This window comes from Sphaerodactylus townsendi, linkage group LG02 (genome assembly GCF_021028975.2).
Source record: "Sphaerodactylus townsendi isolate TG3544 linkage group LG02, MPM_Stown_v2.3, whole genome shotgun sequence".
Classification (NCBI taxonomy): Eukaryota; Metazoa; Chordata; class Lepidosauria; order Squamata; family Sphaerodactylidae; genus Sphaerodactylus; species Sphaerodactylus townsendi.
In genome coordinates this window covers 28,007,888-28,027,890 of record NC_059426.1, presented here as the reverse complement: position 1 = coordinate 28,027,890, position 20,003 = coordinate 28,007,888, and the positions used below count along the sequence as shown (strand labels likewise).

The 20,003-nt window shown below is 45.7% G+C and overlaps 1 protein-coding gene across 1 annotated transcript in view; it reads right to left on the bottom strand.

Annotated features, from left to right (window-relative positions):
• Positions 1-539: 539 nt before the first annotated feature.
• CIR1 (corepressor interacting with RBPJ, CIR1) overlaps positions 540-20,003 on the bottom strand; it is a 34,690-nt gene continuing 15,226 nt past the window's right edge. Inside the window, exons 8-10 of the mRNA XM_048484394.1 lie at positions 5,906-6,012; positions 3,088-3,173; positions 540-2,091 (exon numbers count right to left, since the gene is read on the bottom strand). Coding sequence (XP_048340351.1) covers positions 1,419-2,091; positions 3,088-3,173; positions 5,906-6,012 — 866 coding nt within the window. The 3' untranslated portion in view covers positions 540-1,418. The remainder of the gene's footprint in view (positions 2,092-3,087; positions 3,174-5,905; positions 6,013-20,003) is intronic.

Here is a 20,003-nt window from a genome sequence, read left to right as displayed (position 1 = left end):
GAACGAACAGTGGAAGACTGGCTGTTGAGTGCCTCCCTGCAAACCATTTTCATGCAGCAAAATCCGGTGCATGGGAACGATGGGTCTGTGCATGTTTACACAGGAGGGACCCCCTTAGGCAGTCAACCTGACTTCTTTTAACAACTGCTTTAACAAGCGAACACAGACTTCAATCATGCTTATACTCGGCATCTGATGCTTTCATAAACTTTAGTGCCTCTTGTGAAAAATAGCTAGGTGGTGCGCAACACGCATGTAAGGCTGAGCTAGGCAAATGGTGGTGAAGTCAGCTTCCATGAACCACTAGAATGGGCAAAAGATTCTGCAAGACACTACACAGCAACTTGAGGAGGCTCCATTCACATCACAGTGGAAACGGAGACCTGGAAAAGTCCCCTGCTTGCGTCCAGAGTTCAGTTTTTGACATTTAACAAATGAGTTTTCTGCCTCATGGAGAAGCATGAAAGAAATCAGCATCTGGACTTTCCAGCCGTGCGTTCGAAATAGCTGAAGTAGCCCTGAAGGCAAAGCAATCCAACTTTTGGAACCAAAATTTATTTAATCCAGTTCCCAGGTTTATAGCATTGGGTGGAGAGGGGGATAAGAAATACAAGGGCTGTCTGACAAGATAACCGCGGGTCTGGCATTTAGATTCCTCCAGTACTCGGTCCGACAAAACCCAGAAGACAGTAAATATTCTTCTCATGTCTGGAGAAATTATTGAACAATAACTTGACAGTGTACAGAGATATACCAACAGGGGTTCAAGACGCTTGGACGGGGTTGACTAAGTTATGCTCTGCAGGGGGCCAAAATGTTAGCTACACATTTATGTGGAACCATGTGGCTCTCTTGTTTTAACTCACAAAATTGTCCTCTTTAGGTGGAACGGGAGGAAAAACCCGTTCCTTTTCAAAAACAATCAAACGTTCTGTGTTCTCAAATAGTAATTTTTATCTAGAGCTATGTCAAGTGCTATTTTCCCCGCACATCTCACCAAAGTATTTATATCCGTCAGAAAGCAAGGGGGGGGGGGGATAATCACTGGCAAAGCTCTACTTTTTACAGAGGCAGGCCAAGCATTTTTTTTTGTACTTGAGTCTCTAAAACGAAAACGAAAAAAAAAATGATTTATCAAATAATTTCCAAGCCAAAATGAAATTGAGTGGCTTGTCTCTCTCTCTCTCTCTCTCTCTCTCTCTCTCTCTCTCTCTCTCTCACACACACACACACACACACACACACACACCCAACAGAAGAAGACACTGTTCAGATTAAGCTCAGGGCTATTGGAAGTAGGTGGGTGACATTTTATGGAAAACAACCAACTGGTGAGTGCCTGCAACCCTCACTACGGGTGTTCAACGACAAAAGGAACAACAGAAGAGACGAGAGGGTGCGCCTGCCTCCCACACGATCTATTTTTTCCTCTCTCTCCTCCGGCTTCTCTCTCTCAGCTCCCTTTCCACAGACTCCTCTCTTTCGCGTTCCCTGTGTTTGCGCTGCTCTCTGGAAAGGCCTGAGGGATGGCTTTCCGTTTTGTTTCCCCTGTGCCGCTCCGGTGGGGGGCTGCGGCTCCGGTGCACTGTGCGAGAACCTCTCCCGCTCCTCTCCTCCTGGCTTCTGCTGTTGCTCCGGTGACTTTCAGATTCTCTTCTCTTGTCTGTGCCATCCTCCTTTCTGCTCCTGGGCTCTCTTTTGCTCTCCCGGGAGCTGCGTTTGTTGTTCTCTCCAGAACTACCTTGCTTTAAAAGTCTGCACTTCTCCCCATCTTTGTCCTTGTTACCATGACTGCTGGAGCGCTCTTCGTAAAGTTTTCCCTTCGTCTTTGCCTCCCCTTCAGAATCGCTGCTGCTGGCCTCTGAAAACTTGCCTTTTCTTCTTGCCTTAGAATCCGTCTTCTTTTGTGCGGCTTTATCTGGCCTGTCAGTCTCTCCACCGCTGCTGCTTACTGAAGACTCACCGGAGGATGTGGAAGAGGACCTGCTCTTATGTTTCCTCTGTTTACTTTTGCTTTTTCTCTTCTGCTGCTTTTTCTTCTTCCGATCTTTCTTCTTCTTCTTCTTCTTTTTCTCCAGGCGGTCCAGTTTCCTTTCATTTTGAACACAGAAAAAGGTAGAGCAGTAAACAGAGAGAGATTGTTTTTAACAATAGACCGCCACCACTGTGTCTCTTACAGGCTGGTAATTAAGCAGATAGTGCACAATGCATTCCAGACAGTAATGGGTTTATTTATTTTTTAAACACCTACTTGGCTTTCCTAGCTTACCAACCTTAGTCTTTTTAAAGATACCTGTCCTTAGTATAAAAACAATCCAATTGCTACCTTATGTACAGCAAACAAATGAAAGCAGGGGCAAGTGACTTAAAATTGACTTTTAAAAAGCCAAAAATTGAACATTAGAACCAGCTTTCTGGTGAATTTTTCAGTTAAGGGATATTATAACCAGTGTGGTGTGATGGTTAAGAGCAGTAGACTCTAATCTGGAGAACTGAGTTTGACTCCCCATATGAACGGCAGAGTCTTTTCTGGTGAGCTGGATTTGCTTTTCTTTCTCCACATGAAGCCAGCTGAGTAATCTTGGGTTAGACACAGTTCTCTCAGAACTCTCTCAGCTCCACCTACCTTACAAGGTGTCTGTTGTGGGGAGAGGAAGGGAAAGGAGTTTGTAAACTGCTTTGAGACTCCTTACAGGAGAGAAAAGCAGGGTATAAATCCAAAACTCTTCTTCTTCCCTAAATAACTGCTTCTATTTCTATTGCAGTTTATGAAGAAATAATGTTTTTATATTTAGATACACTCAGTCATTTTTGGACAAGACTACAATACTAGGCATATCTACTCAGATCCAAGTTGTACTTCATACAGTGGGGCTCAGTCCTGGCTAAGCGTGCAACCATATTGGTTTTATTATATGGCCTATACTGATTTTATCTCCCCATAGACAGACATGGCAGCAAAGTAATTTGAACTATTTAAAGCACTCCCAGTAATTGGGGTGAAAGATTTCAGAACTTCAGCCTAAATCCCCAACCCAAATGGGAACTCGGGCATTAGTAAGACTGTCGGCACAATGGTGCACTTACCTCAAAAGTTTTTGTTTTTGCTTAGTTGTCAAGGATTTTAAAAATTCTACTTCTGGGTCATCTTCTCCTTCACTTGCAACAAATTCCTAGAAAGAAGAAAGAAAACATTGACAGACATTTCTCCAAATAGCCCCTCAAAGAGGACAAAGGGTTAGCATCAATATACACGACACACAACCACACAAATAGAAAAATCAGTGTGGCTCAACAGAGAACTGTGAAGGATCCAGCTGATTTTTTCACCCTGGCAGATTCCGCACGGGCCAAAAAGAGCATCTCAGGGACGGTAAAAACGCCACCCCTGGGGCACTGTTTGCACGGCTGCCACCTTTACAACAAGGCAGCGTGTGCCCCCCCTTCCCCCCCCCCCCCGCGGCTGAAACTCTGTTCGCTGTTTTGGGAAACAGTGTTTCCCTGTCGGTGCCATGCAAATGGCACCGGGTTGGAGGAGCTCTGCAGGGACAGGGAGGCAAGCCCACATTGCCCTTTGACCCTCCGCAGGGAGAGAAGGTAAGTGTGGGGAAACAAGAAGGAGACTCCTCCTTGCGGGAGTCATTTGAACCTGGAGCCGCTCCCACCTCTGCATGTGAATGGCCCCGGGGCTTCAGCGGCATCATGCCAGTGGGAAACCACTGTGGTGGCCCATGAGGAATCCGCCTCTGTCTCACCTAAGTCTCCTTTTAACTGCGGCCCTTATCCCATAAGGCTTCTGCCCGTGTGGGTCACATGATCCCCACGTTGGTATGGTGGACTCTAATCTGGAGAACCGGTTTGATACCTCACTCTTCCACATGAGCGGCAGACTCTTATCTGGTGAACCACGTTTGTTTCTCCACTCCTATGTTCCTCCTGGGTGACCTTGGCCTAGTCACAGTTCTCTCAGAAAATTTTCTCAGCCCCCTACCTCACAAAGTGTCTGTTGTGGGGAGAGGAAGAGAAAGGAGTTTGTAAGCTCCTTTGAGTCTCCTTACAGGACAGTAAGGCGGGGTATAAATCCATACTTCTCCTCTTCTTCAACATACCCTATTAGGTGTTTACAGGGGATTTTATCCCACAGGGTTAGATTCAGCCTTATACATGGTATGGGAAGATTTGCTGGTTGAAGGTATGTACTCACTGCTTTCAGCTATCACATTGTTTTCAAAAGTTTTTAAATTAAATGCTCTCTCTACTTTTTTTTTGTCTATCACTCTGAACATGAGCTTTTTATACAAGAGTGATTAGCACATGACATGAACAAAATTAGCACAGTTCCTATTCAGATGCTTGATTGCTGGGGAGAAATTTCTGACAGATAGTTTGGGCCTCGTGTATCTCTCCTGTTTACCATAGAGTGGAAAATAAAAGAAAAACACCTGACCCAACCTGCACTGCAATTATTTGGGTTGGCATTTCCCTGACCTCTCCATCCGTTCCTGGCAGCCATGTGGTCTCACAGAGCCTCCGCATTCCAACAAACGCAGTACACTGCCTGGGCCAGATGTTATTTTCTCTTTGTGGTGCAAGGCAAGGTGTGCGGTAACAGTTCTCTCGGAACTCTCTCAGCTCACATGGAGGCAGCTAATGGCAAACCACCTCTGAATGCCTCTGGTCTTGAAAACTAAGCAGGCTCAGCCCTGGTTAGTACTTGGATGGGAGACAACCAAGGAAGTCCAGGGTTACAACAGTGGCAGGCAGTGGCAAACCACCTCTGAACATCTATTGCCTTGAATGCTAAGCAGGGTCAGCCCTGATTAATGCTTGGATGGGAGAACACCAGGGATGTCCAGGTTACAACAGTGAGGCAGGCAATGGCAAACCACCTCCGAACATTTATTGCCTTGAAAGCTAAGTAGGGTCAGCCCTGCCACCCAAGGCTATCCTATTCTCCACTTGAAGTTGCCGCCACTGATCCAATTGGCTGCCACTCGGAAGTGGGAGGAGTTCAAGTCCATCTGGAGGGTCTGCTCCGTCACCTCTCACGCGTGGACCATTGCTTTGTTTCTTCCAAGCTTGGCTGCCCATTAAATAACAAGGAAAGGAACGCTCCTTTCCCACAGGATGCAGAATCAGGATTCTGGTTTTCATCTTGTAGGGTCAGCATTCCTTGGACAGCATTCCCTGGGGTTTTTTTCCTGGCTTCATTCAGAAGTGGCTCTGGAAAAGGCAGTATCTTAGCCTAAGGGGGAGAAGGTGGCTTGGTTTAGCCCAGGGGTAGGGAACCTGCGGCTCTCCAGATGTTCAGGAACTACAATTCCCATCAGCCTTTGTCAGCATGGCCAATTGGCCATGCTGGTAGGGGCTGATGGGAATTGTAGTTCCTGAACATCTGGAGAGCCGCAGGTTCCCTACCCCTGGTTTAGCCGGATCTCACCAGATCTCAAGCCAGGCAGGACCAATATTTGGCAGGGAGACCGCCAAGGAAGACTGTGCAGAGAAAGGCAATGACAAACCACCTCTGCTTCTCACTTGCCTCGAAAGCCCCTTGCTGGGGTCACCATAAGTTGGCGTTAACTCGATGACACAATCTTAACCTAAGCAGGCTGGAACCATTTTCTCTGGGAAACATTAAAGCTCTGCCAGCCCACAGGAGGCATTTCATTTATTAAACCACAGGTTGGGGAAACGTGTTTTTTTTCTTTTTACATCTGTCATTCTGACTAATTCCCACACACAAAAGTGGAAAAACACGGTAAAATTCAAGGGACACACGTCTCTGGCTCCGTCTGTTCCGCTTTCCTAGGGATATGCATATTACAGAAACGTTAAGTAACAATTCGCCAGCAATCACATTTAAATTTACAGACATTTTCCAGCTTACTGATAAAAATATCATTACCTGCGATGGATCATTTGCGGTCAAGTTTCTCCCCAGCACATTTTGTTTCAGAGCAAACCCACTGTTTCTCATCTCCGCTATTAGCTCCGAGGGGTGCATTGATGGCCCTGTTCACCAAAATCACAGTTTGAATGTATCATTTATATCTCTCTGCCTTTTTTGGGACTCCACAGTGGGAATTCGGTTGAAGCTTTGTTAAGTAAAATCACAGCTAAATCAACTCAATAATCTTCCGCTGAGCAAATAATCAGATATGATTTTCTAAAACAGCAGTCTGGAGATTCAGAATAGAAAATAATTGCATTTTTCCTTTCAGTGCGAGGGGATTCTCTTCTTATGTAACTTTTGTCAGGTTGAAAACAATATCTGGAGGTATTGTCTGGCTCTAAGCTTTTGACAAAAGTACCAAAAAAAATATAGAAAGCTTAGGAAATCCATGCTAGCTTTAAGTCTTAAACACTTCTCCTGGCACCAATGTGAAAATACACTTTTAAGAGGAAACGCTTTAAAGTATTTTTTTTTAATAATGAAGCATGTCTTTTAAAATATTGCCCCCACCAAGTATCAACTTGATTCCCAAATGGTCATTTACACTTCATTTTTTGGGGGGGAGGGGGAGGGGGGAGAGATATCCAATATGCATGGTTCAAGTCTGGGTAAAAAGGGCCAAAATCACCAGAAGCAATTTGCCAATTGAACAATTTTTCTCCCATAATGGATGGCATACAGGCTGTAAGATTTCATGCTCTCCCTGTTCTCACTTTCTCTTGTAACCCCCACACTCTAGCCCTGGCAAACAAGGTGTAGTATGTAAAGTGAAAACAACAAAAATCAAAACAATACTATACCAAGACGACACAAATCGCTGAATGTGCAGATTTAATACAAAGAGCGCATAAACGATAGCACATAAACACAAACCAGACTACAGATAAAGTCCAAATGTCACCATGAATTCAACCTGTCAAAAGGCCTTTTTAGCTCCAAAGCACAGAATGGCTTAGCCCAATGGAAGACATCACATCCTAGAGCAGTGGTGGTGAACCTTTGGCACTCCAGATGTAATGGACTACAATTCCCATCAGCCCCTTCCAGCATGGCCAATTGGCCATGCTGGAGAGAACTGATAGTGTCCTATCCAGTGTACCAAGGTCCTGATCCCCTAGAAGTCTGAATACTTAATATTATACATGGCAAATAATTGCCTTTCAGATAATGAGATAGTGACTCCGAGATTTATGGAAAAGATCAATTAAACTGCTGATAAAGTGGGAACAGCCAACTACGAGAAGGCTGTATCAGGGAAGTTTGTCCCATTCTTCGGACTTTCGGATTATTCTGATTGCTTAGGGCACTTCCGCACGTGCAGAATAATGCACTTTCAATGCACTTTGCAGCTGGATTTTACTTTGCGGAATAGCAAAATCTACTTGAAAACAATTGTGAAAGTGGACTGAAAGTGCATTATTCTGCATGTGCGGAAGTGCCTGAACTCTTGATGTGTTGAATTCATGGTGACATTTGGGCATTATCTGTAGTCTAGCTGTGCACTGTTTGCATTAAATCTTGCTACCATTACACATTGGTCTGTTCTCACATCCGAATCAACACTAACTGCGGTCAACGCTAACCAGTGTGTCCATTCTGTAGGCTCTGAAACCGTGGTTTGAAGCAGGTTATGTCCCAGAAGCACCATAAAATTATCCTATCTCGTTGGGTACTCCCGTCCATGCATTTTACTTTTAATGACTCACAGTTTTAATGGCAGCACTTGCTCAACCCATTTGCTGTGAGCTTGTATTCAGAAACCTGTCACTGCTTCCTGCAGCTCCCAGTTATGGTCCAAGGTCTTGCTGATCAGTAACATCAGCTCCCATCGAACTGCTTGCTTTGCTTGCCCTTCCTATCTTCTGACATTCGCCTATCAATCACACATGACTCCAGAGGAATTTCTTGGAAATTGTGCGCATACGTCTACAAACTGTTCTCCTTACCACGACAATTTGCACTCAACTCCTCCTTCCGTTTAAAAAAAATTATTATTCAGGATATTTCTCTGCCTGCTTGAGACGGCTTACAATTAAAACTATGCAACAATATCAAAACAAGCCATTAAAGAGCAGCAGTGGTGTAGTGGTTAAGAGCAGGTGTACTCTGCCGCCTGGGCTGTGGAGGCTTATCTGGGGAATTCAGATTAGCCTGTACCCTCCAACACACGCCAGCTGGGTGACCTTGGGCTACTCACAGTTCTTCGGAGCTCTCTCAGCCCCACCTACCTCACAGGGTGTTTGTTGTGAGGGGGGAAGGGAAAGGAGTTTGTAAGCTCCTTTGAGTCTCCTTGCAGGAGAGAAAAGGGGGATATAAATCCAACTCTTCCTCTTCATAGCATCGAAACTGTCCATAAAACAGAACTGATCATTTAAAAAACCTGGTAAGACAAACCCCCCCCCCCCACACACACACGCACACACACACGGCTTTAAGTAGGGTTTTGTCTTACCAGAAAGTAAAAGAAAGTAAAGCAGGTGTAAGCAAGCATCAAGGGGAAGAGTATTCCAAAGATAAGGTGCCAACACAGAAAATGTCCTGTCCTTTCTTAACACTCTTACCTCTGAAGGCAGGGGGGGCACAGAGAGTGGGGCCTTAAAGGTAAGAAAAAAACATCTTGAATTGTGCCTGGAAATTGATAAGAAACTTTCCCTGCAACATGCCCTCTGCTGGGAAATATGTTGTTCCAGGGGTAGGTGCCTTCCACTCAGTACAAGACGCTAAGCTCAAAATGCCTACTGCTGGAGGGACATGTTTAATCTCTGAAGGATGATATATTGAGGCAACTGAAGGAAGTTACATTGAGACAACTGAAGGAAGGTTCAGGATCTGAGCCATAGCTCCTTGCCTGTGTCTTTAATACATGATTTGGGGACAATCCATAATAGTAATTGAAAACCACGGAGGGAATGCTGGTGCTCAAGGAGGTACAGGGAGAGACAGAACTGCAGAAGGATCCACTGTGCACACAGCATCTGTGCAATAGCAATCCACCCCAAAATGGTTTTCTGGCCACTTCACTGGTTTTATATAATTATACCCCTTGCTGCCGAGAGACAGGGTTGGAAAGCACCATTTTACAAGGTCCTGCTATATCGGAAGCATTAAATTCAGAGAATGGTGCCATTTCCAGAGCCCCAAAATACAAGGCACTCTGAATCATTTCCTAACCTCTCCCATTCATTTCAGTAGAATTCACTTCCAAATAAATTAGGATTGCAGGTTTAGGATCACTGAAAGACAAGCTCCCTGCAGGCGAGGGACAAAGAAGGTGAACTCTGGATTTTTAACATTTTCCGGCGCCTTACTTTAGATTATTGATTTGCCACCACAGGTGCTCTGTTCAGAAGTTGCTGCTGTTGGGTATGATTTCCTCAGTGGGACTGGTTTGGGTCTGAGGCGATGCTCATTTCTAATTCAGCACAGTAAACACCCTCCTATCTGCTGCACAAACCTGGCATCTGTAATATACCTTTACTTTTCTTCCTCCCAGTGTATAGCCGAACAGTATGATATTGGTGCATCCAAGCAGGTTGCTGTTTTTTGTCGTACTTTTATATATCAAACACCGATGTAGTACTAATACATACTTTAATTGCCAGGCCAACGACGGATATCAAAGATGCATGCATTTTCTCCTCATTCAACAGTAAAGCGTTTTAAAAAGGAAGCTGTTGAACTGTGAAAAATCTCAGCATGCCCCAAATCCTCAAAAGAAACATTAGGGGGAAAAAAAAGTACTTTTAAGTGTGCAGAGTCAGCTGACACCAAATAAACAGCAGTTTGCAAATGGAAACAAAATGAACCTTTAATGTAACTGTAAAAGGCAATCTTTTGGCAAAGGTATACAGAGGTGGTGTTAAAGAGGCTAATGACAGGCAAGTCCTGTGTGCCGTGCCTGTATGCAGATAGTAGCAAAACAAAACTGTGGTTCAGGCCACAGAACAGACACGGGAGGCATGTAGTGATTACTCTTCAAGAGCACCCTAGGTTTTTGCCTAGGAAGTATGAAAAAAGCCATTCTTGACATACACTACTTGTTTGAATTTTTTTATCTTGAATATAGCTGAGAGCAAGCCTGTGAAATCTTGCTGTGAAAACATCTTTGCCTGCCTTCTCAAAAACTCAAATGGTGCCCTTGAATGGATGACAGTATGGAGCGCATCAGAAGGCTGACCGGTGATATCTTGAGGCCTTACACAAATCACTACAGAGAAAGAATCTGCCCTGAAATCATGACGCTGCCAAAGGAAATTTCTAGGCTGCAAATAAGTTCCTGGAGTTGAAATGGGGTGGAAGGCAGGGATGCCGATTAGACTAGACCGAAAGATGAGGCCGGAGAGGGCAGAGGAGTAGAGGCCAGCCTGGTTGGCCGTGTCTGTCCCTTCATTTGCCCAGTGACAGTGGCAGACTGGAAGATGGGCTGAACTTCTTTCAGCCTCTGTACTGGCCAGAGTGACCGGTATCCCCCACCCCCACCCGGCCCTCTCAAACATTGCTTACTTCCTGTCACCTTCTGTCATGCTGTGAAGGCCAGGGGACACGCCTCCTGGCCTCCAACTCCAGCACCGTCACTCTGGCCAGTGAAGAAGCTCCACTGTACTGAACCAAGCTATTGGTACATGAAGGCCAGTTCTATCTAGTCCAGGGGTCTGCAACCTGCGGCTCTCCAGATGTTTATGGACTACAATTCCCATCAGCCCCTCATTCCCATAAATTGGCCATGCTGGCTGGGGCTGATGGGAATTGTAGTCCATGAACATCTGGAGAGCCGCAGGTTGCAGACCCCTGCTCTAGTCTGACTGGCAGCCTCTCTCATCAGGGTCTCATGTGGAGATCTTCTGAGTCACCCACTCCCTAATCGTTTAAGCTGGAGACACTGGGCATTGAACCGGGGAGACTTCAGCCTGTAAGACAGCTGCTCTACCACTGATCACAGCCCATCCTGCTGAGAGACTGGGTAGCCCTGCTCCTCCATAGATAAAAGCAACGGCAACAAAGGTAGCCTGTAGAGGGTGTGAGTGAGTCAGCGGTTTCTCAACTGGCCCAGAATGGTCTGCAACCGGTGGCTCTCCAGATGTTCATGGACTACAATTCCCATCAGCCCCAACTGGCCATGGTGGCAGGGGCTGATGGGAATTGTAGTCCACGAACATCTGGAGAGCCACTGGTTGCAGACCCCTGGCCCAGACAATATAATCAGCCTTTGCTGCTGCCTTTAAAGCTTAGCTTCAGAAGACAGCCTTTTTGAATTATTGATTCTCCCTGATGCAGAGTGAACATGCTGCCCTCTAGAGGCTGGCTGTGGTACATAAGAAAAGTTTATTTCAAAACGCACCCCCCCCCCTTTGAAACTGAAGGCCTCTGTCTCAGTCAGGCTATGCAGAGAGGTTCATAAGAACATAAGAACATAAGAACAAGCCAGCTGGATCAGACCAAAGTCCATCTAGTCCAGCTCTCTGCTACTCGCAGTGGCCCACCAGGTGCCTTTGGGAGCTCACATGTAGGATGTGAACGCAATGGCCTTCTGCGGCTGTTGCTCCCGATCACCTGGTCTGTTAAGGCATTTGCAATCTCAGATGAAGGAGGATCAAGATTGGTAGCCATAAATCGACTTCTCCTCCATAAATCTGTCCAAGCCCCTTTTAAAGCTATCCAGGTTAGTGGCCATCACCACCTCCTGTGGCAGCATATTCCAAACACCAATCACACGTTGCGTGAAGAAGTGTTTCCTTTTATTAGTCCTAATTCTTCCCCCCAGCATTTTCAATGAATGCCCCCTGGTTCTAGTATTGTGAGAAAGAGAGAAAAATTTCTCTCTGTCAACATTTTCTACCCCATGAATAATTTTGTAGACTTCAATCCCATATCCCCCTCAGCCGCCTCCTCTCCAAACTAAAGAGTCCCAAAGCCGCTGCAGCCTCTCCTCATAGGAAGGTGCTCCAGTCCCTCAATCATCCTTGCTTGCCCTTCTGCACTTACTTTTCCTATATCTCTTCAATATCCTTTTAGGAGATGTGGCGACCAGAACTGGACATGGCAGTACTCCAAAGTCGCGGTCGCTGCACTGCTTTATATAAGGGGCATGACAATCTTTGCAGGTGTTTATTCTCAATTCCTTTCCTAATTATCCCCAGCATAGAGTTTTCCCCTTTTACAGCTGCCATGCATTGAGTTGACATTTCCATGGAACGCTATCAACTAAAAGGCAGCCTAAATCCCTTTCCTGGTTCTGTGACTGATAGCACTGGACCCCTGTGAGCGTCTGCATGTGAAGTTTGGATTTTTTTGCCCCTATGTGCATCGCTTTTACATTTTTGCTACATTGAACTGCATTCGCCATTTCTGGAGCTCCACTCTACCTAATTTATCAAGGTCAGGCTTTTGGAGCTCTTCTTCGCAGAAATCCTTTGTGGTTCTCACCACCTTGGCTACATAATTTGGTATCATTCTGCAAGCTTGGCCTGCATATGCTACCCGGCACCTCACTTCCAGGTCATTTATGAATAGGTTAAAGAGCACTGGTCCCAAAACGGATCCTTGGGGGACACCACTCCCGACATCTCTCCATTGTGAGAACTTCCCATTTACACCCACTCTTTGTTTCCTGTTTCTCAACCAGTTTTTAATCCATAGGAGGACTTCCCCTCTTATTCCTTCATTGCTGAGTTCGCTTAGCCTTAGTCATTCAATAAAATATGAAAAGTTTCTTACCTGCATCAAAACCGCCTTGCAATTAACAGCCAGAAAGTGTCTTTCCCACAAACAGATATTCAGATCTCAGGCATACATTGGATGAAATCCAATGAAAATAACACGTGGCAAGACAAACAGAATGAAATTTTGAAGATATGGATAATATACATGGACTGGATGAAAGAAGCTCGAGTCAATGAAAAAATATGGGAGAAGAGGCTACAGAGAACGAACTTACTACTGTTTGTGTGACAAAACTATGAAGAAGTAGTAATGGGGGGGAGGGAGAAAAGGGAAAAATATTGTTGAAAATGTATGAAGAAGGAAATTACTATAAATTGTAAAATTCAAATGATACAATAAACAAATTATATATATATATATATATATATATATATATATATATATATATATATATATATATATATATATATATATATATATATATATATATATATATATATATATATATATATATATATATATATATATATATATATATATGTATATATATATAAAAAAAGAGCAGGTGTAATCTGGAGGAACCGGGTTTGATTCCCCGCTCTGCCGCCTGAGCAGTGGAGGCTTATCTGGGGAATTCAGATTAGCCTGTACACTCTCACAACTGCTCTTAACCACTACGCCACTGCTGGTAGGTGGTCATGGTATCCCAATACGAAGTAGAAGCTGTTGAACAAGAACTGGGAGCTGGATAGAGAAATTTGCCAGCTATGTATTTCTTGAAATATCTAATTTGAAGTCAGAAGAACCAAAACCATCCGGTTTCTCCAGGACTCATCTCATGCAAATCTACTCAACTGGTAGGTAAAGTGTTGAATAAAAAATGAACAGCCCAATCCCACAGGGATTGCAAGTGGCAATTAACGCCAGTGTAGGGGCACATACACAAGCTCCAGGAAGTGACACGAGGTGCAACAGAGGCAGTCCCAGAACCAAAGAGGTCGTGCTTGCAGCTTATTCGATACATTATCAACTCCAGCTGCTGTCAGATACAGTCAAAAAGTTTGTTCCCAGCACTTCCAGTTTTCAGCCAAATTGCCTTGCAGCACTAGCGGATGCGGGGGTCGAAAAAAAATCCATACTTCTGACGCCATGTAATGTCTTTGGCTGCAGCAAGCAGGACAACATTCAAGTGTCTCGTACAACAGCAGCTGAGCCTATTATCTTCAGAGAAAATCTTGACACTGGAAGGCTACCGAGATGGAAAAAAGACGAAAAGGACCGCAAATAGCTATAGTCGCCCAGGGAAACACCAGGCTCCATAAATATATTTCAGGTGTGGCAGGGGAGCAATTTACTTAAAAGAACAAATATTACCTATCTTGCCCCCTAATGCAGATGCTGCTAGTGGGGACAGCTCCCTCACTTCAGAATCCTCTCAGAACAGCATCACTGGTTTCGAGATATCTGCCAGCCCCCCACCCCCAGTCAACAGCCCTCACCAGGCAACAGGGATCCGGGGCCCAGAAGGGTTCCCCCCCTGCGCCCCACATGCTCCTCTGGCCTTGCTGCTATCTCTGTTTTCTCCTCCTGAGATCAAGCCAGTGAAGGTGTTGGCTGTTAAGGACCCCAGGTTCTGTGTAGGTGCTGGGTGTGTGTGTGTGTGTGCTGATGGGGCTATGGGTCTCCTCAGAAATGTGTCTTCACAGGCCCTCCCCTCTGTGACAATTGCAGCTCCCACATCCCTGTCGTTCCAGTCTGCTTTTATCAAGCACTTGCCGATGCTCACCCCCGAGTGATATGGATGGATCCATGGTTCTGTGGTCACCCGGAATCGCTGAGTAATGCCCCTGGAGGATCCTTGGAGCCCTTGGCCTCCTCCAACCAGCCCTGCCCCTCCTCCAACAGATGACAATGCTGGCCCCATTCCCAGACCTCTGGTGTGGGGCACCCACCCAGCCTATCCCCCCAACATATTTGTTGGTCTTGGAGGCAGCCATAGAGCAGAGGTTTGATACTGGACGGAGCCTACCAGTGAATGGAGAGTCCACCTCCTGGAAGTGGGATTGCATAGGATGGAGGGTGTGGCCAGTTAATAGGCTCTTACGGGGTTAATTTGCAAAGGTGCAGTTAGGCAGAGCGAGAGAACCACAGTAACAGCCAGAGCGCAACCTGGTATACCTGTAATGGGATAGCTGGCAGCTGAGGGGCGGGGGTAGGGGATGTGTGATGCACTTGGCGTGTGCCCCTGCGGAGGTGTGGCAGCGTTCTGATGGCTTGGAGGGGCACGTGGCGTGTGCACCGGGCACACTTCCCCTTTGCTCCCGATCCCACTGGCTGGGCAGCCATGCTGAGATAGAGGTGCAAGCTTGTCTGCTACTTATAAAAAGCCAGAATTGACGAAGCCTACCAGAGAAGAGCACAGTTAGTTGGGGGGATTGAGAGTCTTGAAAGGAGACTAAGAGTTGGTGTGACAAAAAGAGATTCCTGTCACTTCCTCAGAGTCAGTCTAGAGATCTTGTCTTGTGGCAGTGAGAAGCAGAGAGAGGAAGGCTAGATGGCCAGGTTCCTCTAAGGCCGTGGTGGCGAACCTTTGGCACTCCAGATGTTATGGACTACAATTCCCATGCTGGCAGGGGCTGATGGGAATTGTAGTCCATAACATCTGGAGTGCCAAAGGTTCACCACCACGGCTCTAAGTGATCTCCAAGAGACTGAGAGGAAGGATCAGAGTACCCACAGGGGCTAGAGGCCTCGGTGGTGGGAGACTAAAGGGAAATTTATTAATTAAATGGAGACCCTCCTATGCCAATGCAAAAATCCCTTTGGAGAGAAGGGTGGGCGTTTTAGGAGTGTGTTCTGGACCGGGTGTGGAAGTTTTGCCCATACAGAGTCACCAGTGTGTGTGTAAACCCTAAAGTCTGTACTGAAAAGCCATTCTTACTGAAACTGCTTGTAACTGTAACATCTAAGACAGACATCTGCCTAAGAAACCATTAACACTTAAAAAACCTCTCTGTCCCATCTGAGAAGAAAACAGCCTGCGAATAAAAATCCAGTTTGGTGTGTAAGCTTCCAAAAGCCTCTCTTTAAGTTCCAGTTATTTTACTTCAGTTTATGGTGGCAGCATTTATAACTACAGATCAGGTTGCCCTGACAGGATTTTCTGTTAAAAAGGCCTGTCTCTCTCTCTCTGTGTGTGTGTGTGTGTGTGTGTGTGTGTGTGTGTGTGTGTGTGTGTGTGTGTGTGTGTGTGTGTGTGTGTGTGAGAGAGAGAGAGAGAGAGAGTGTGTTGAGGGGAGTCCCTGTTTAAAAGGCCTCTGTGTGTGTGTGTGTGTGTGAGAGAGAGAGTTGAGGGGAGTGCCTGTTTAAAAGCCTCTGTGTGTGTGTGTGTGTGTGAGAGAGAGAGAGAGAGAGAGTTGAGGGGAGTGCCTGTTTAAAAGCCTCTCTCTCTGTGTGTGTGTGTGTGTGTGAGAGAGAGAGAGGATTTTCTGTTTAAAAGGTGTGTGTGTGAGAGAGAGAGAGTTGAGGGGAGTGCCTGTTTAAAAGCCTCTGTGTGTGTGTGTGTGTGTGTGTGTGTGTGAGAGAGAGAGAGAGAGAGAGGATTTTCTGTTTAAAAGGCCTGTGTGTGTGTGTGTGTGTGTGTGTGAGAGAGAGAGAGAGTTGAGGGGAGTGCCTGTTTAAAAGCCTCTGTGTGTGTGTGTGTGTGTGTGTGTGTGTGTGTGTGTGAGAGAGAGAGAGAGAGAGTTGAGGGGAGTGCCTGTTTAAAAGCCTCTGTGTGTGTGTGAGAGAGAGAGAGAGAGAGAGAGGATTTTCTGTTTAAAAGGCCTCTGTGTGTGTGTGTGTGTGTGTGTGTGTGTGTGAGAGAGAGAGAGAGAGAGAGAGAGAGAGAGAGAGAGAGAGAATGTGTGTGTGTGTGTTGAGGGGAGTGCCTTAGGTCAACAAACCACACTCAGCAACAGGCTTCCCTCCCTTTTTGGGGCCTCTGTCTTCCCTCTGGGAGTGGGTACTGTTACAGAGGGTCTGTCAGCCACTGTCACGAGAGCCTCTGGCCACCTTGAGGCTTAGCTTGATGTGTCAAGGAGTGTTGCTTTGGATTAGGCACGGATGGAATCTTGGCCACCCTCCACTGTGCTCTGCGGGCCCCTGGGGCAGCAAGGCCTGCCTCCCCACCTATACCTGTCTAGAGAGGTTGCCTTCACCCCTCAGCAAGGGTGATCATCTGCAAGTCCGTGGCCATCCGTTGGGGTTGTGTTGACCTCACTGCTTTCCCTGGTGCCTCCATGGTCACTTGCTGCTTCACTGACTCTCTCCTGTTCCTGGGGGTCCCTGTTCCATTGCTCCCTTTAGGGACACGTTGGTGCTGCCATCTTACTTGGCCCTGCTTTGCTTGGCCTTGGTCCTTCCCTGCCCCTGGGCTGGCTTCGGCATCTGACTCCTATTCTGTTTCTCTGCTGCCCCCCTCTGGCAGTTGGCTGACCTGTTGGCCCCAGCCCTGCCTCCTCCAAAGTGCGATCCAGTGCTGGAATCCCCTTTCCCTGGTGTTCCATTTTTCCGTGTTGTCCTGGGGCTGGCTGCGATGCAGCCAACCGCTTAGGAGGTGGTCCTGCTATGCCATTGCTACGCCATCCCCATCCGTGGCGCGGCCGCCCTCTTCCTTCTCTAGATTGTGCTGGCCAAAACGCTTCGGTAAGATGCACAACAGATAGTGTTGCATATCAATATGATATATTGCCCATACCTAATCTTGATTATGAACCTGAAAAGTGAGGAATGGGGAGGGGGGGAATCTAAACCAGCTTAGTCCAAAGAAGCATTTTGATTGCCTAATTTAACTTTGTAAATGGAGTAGTACAGCTTATAGCCGGTCTCCGTAAACCTCGCAGCTGGAACATTCTAACACTACCATGCAGCTTCCAGTGATCAAAGTAAGTTGCTTTATATATCAAATGAAAATTTCATAATGGAAATAAATGCAACACTAGAGGGGGTGCAGTTGTCATGAAATAATTACACTCCTGGGAGATTACAGACAAGGCTGTACCCCAGGGGTGTGATTATCCCATGATAACCACATCCACTGAAATTGCCTTATTGCAAAAATAATCTCCATTCACCAGCAAGATATATTATTCAATAGGAGACTTTTGAAAAAAAGAAAGATTATATATTTTTTTTAAAAAATCAAATCACCAACTGGATTAGCACTACAGCCAGTATAAAAAAGACAAAAAAAATGAAACCAACCCTGGGGAGTACTTGTTATTTCTACTGTATCGAACTCTGCTGCCTGTATTGTGAAAAACAGACACCAATTCTTACAGAGCAAGGTATTCATTAGCATCGGACACAGGCTTTAATCTGAATGGACAATCCACCTGGTATTCTTCCATATGAAGCACCAGCAATAAATTCAACAAGTCTGCAAATGGGGCAGAAGCATAGGCTGCGATCCAGTTATTCTGATATGTATATGGGGCTCAGCAAAAGCAGGCGGTTCCTGGTTCCTCTAGAAATAGGGGGGTGTTTTGGATAGACCGGGGGGGGGGGGATCTCCAGACTTTTCAGTCTGAGGGCCACATTGCATATTCGACCAATATTCATGGGCAAAAAAAAAAAATCAGTTTTATAATACTGTAATAGACAGATTACACAAGCAGTTAATTATAAGAGAACACTTGATGTAAGTTGTCCCCGTATGCTGTTGTAAATGGGAAATCAATTGTTTACTGATACACAAAATTTGTCAATTACGTTACTGTTTGTGGATCAGATTTATAGGAACATTATGTCATGTCACTTATGTTAATTATTTACTCACCACACTATTTGCTAATGTTTAATGTTGTGTTGAATGGTTAAAGCAATACAACTATTTTTTAAAAAAATCAGTTTTATAAAATAAACAAACATTTAAAATTCTGGTTCTTAACCAAATAAAACATTTTTAAAAAAAATTAAAATTGCACCAGCGAGTAGTCTAACAAGATAGATTTAATTGAACACAGTCTGGCACAAATATATTCAGATAATGAAAGGCATTTTAAATTATCACAACCCTCTGACCATCGTTTCCAAATACAAGTAGTCATGGGCGGGACAAGGAGCCACGCTAGGCATTCACACCGCAGTCACACGTCACAGAACATGTTATTCAGCCATCAGTCTGGCTGTTGAAGTTTCAAGAAGATGCTGACATCTCCATACCTCCTGTGAGGACCAGAAGAAGAAGAAGAGTTTGGATTTATATCCCCCCTTTTTCTCCTATAGGAGACTCAAAGGGGCTTACAATCGCCTTGCCCTTCCCCCCTCACAACAAACACCCTGTGAGGTAGGTGGGACTGAGAGAGCTCCAAAAAGCTGTGAGTAGCCCAAGATCACCCAGCTGGCGTGTGTGGGAGTGAATTCCCCAGATAAACCTCCACAGCTCAAGCGGCAGAGCAGGGAATCAAACCCGGTTCCTCCAGATTAGAGTGCACCTGCTCTTAACCACTTCGCCACTGCTGCTCTGAAGCTTGTGGAAAACAAAACAAACAAATCTCCAATAGCACTTTAAAGACTAAAGTATGACCAGACCTTTGTTTTACTTTGCTTAACCTTTGGTAATCATTAAAAAAAACCCTCCCTACAATCCTGAGGAATCTGGAATCTGCCCATCACTACATTCTATAGTTTTCCTAGGCAGAACTGTACTAAATACACAGACCTGGGTACAATTAAAATTTAGCTTTGGGTCTTTTGCATAAAATAATTATCTGTTTCACTGCATGCCGAATGGTGGGCTCATTCCCCTGCCCCCCCCCCCCCAATGGCTCGATGTCAGAGAGGGCGGCAGCAGCCCGCCAAAAAAAGCCCAGGGAAGGATAGCTGCTTTGGCGTCTCTGCTGGCTTGCTACCTCCCCGTCCTCCTTGCTCCTGCCTCCTGCGCAAAGCTGCTAGATGAACTCTTTTGGCAGGCTTGAAGTGACCTGCAGGCCATGCTTTGGAGACCCCTGGGGTAGATAATGGATAATCCTTACACATTTCTTGTCACAGAAGATAATTCAAAGCCCTACTCCATACACAAGTCCTTTGACAGCCGTCCAGTAGCTGAGGCGCACAACACTCTTTTCACGTCAATGAGCTTAGATTCTAGATGCAAGGATATAGCCATAGGTCCTCTGCCTCTGCATGCAAATGTACACTGATTCCGATGCACTTTCTCGGGAGTGTAACTATAGCATGGTCTCCAACGGAGGCTTCTATTCTTTGGATCTAGACGATGGCATCAGTGCCAAGCGCTGTCAAAGAAGTGACCCACTGGATCAGGCCAGCGGTCTGCCTGTTCTAGCATCCTGTCTCACAAAGCAGGCAAACAGTGCTCCGGTGGGTCAACAGAAAGGCCATAGTGATT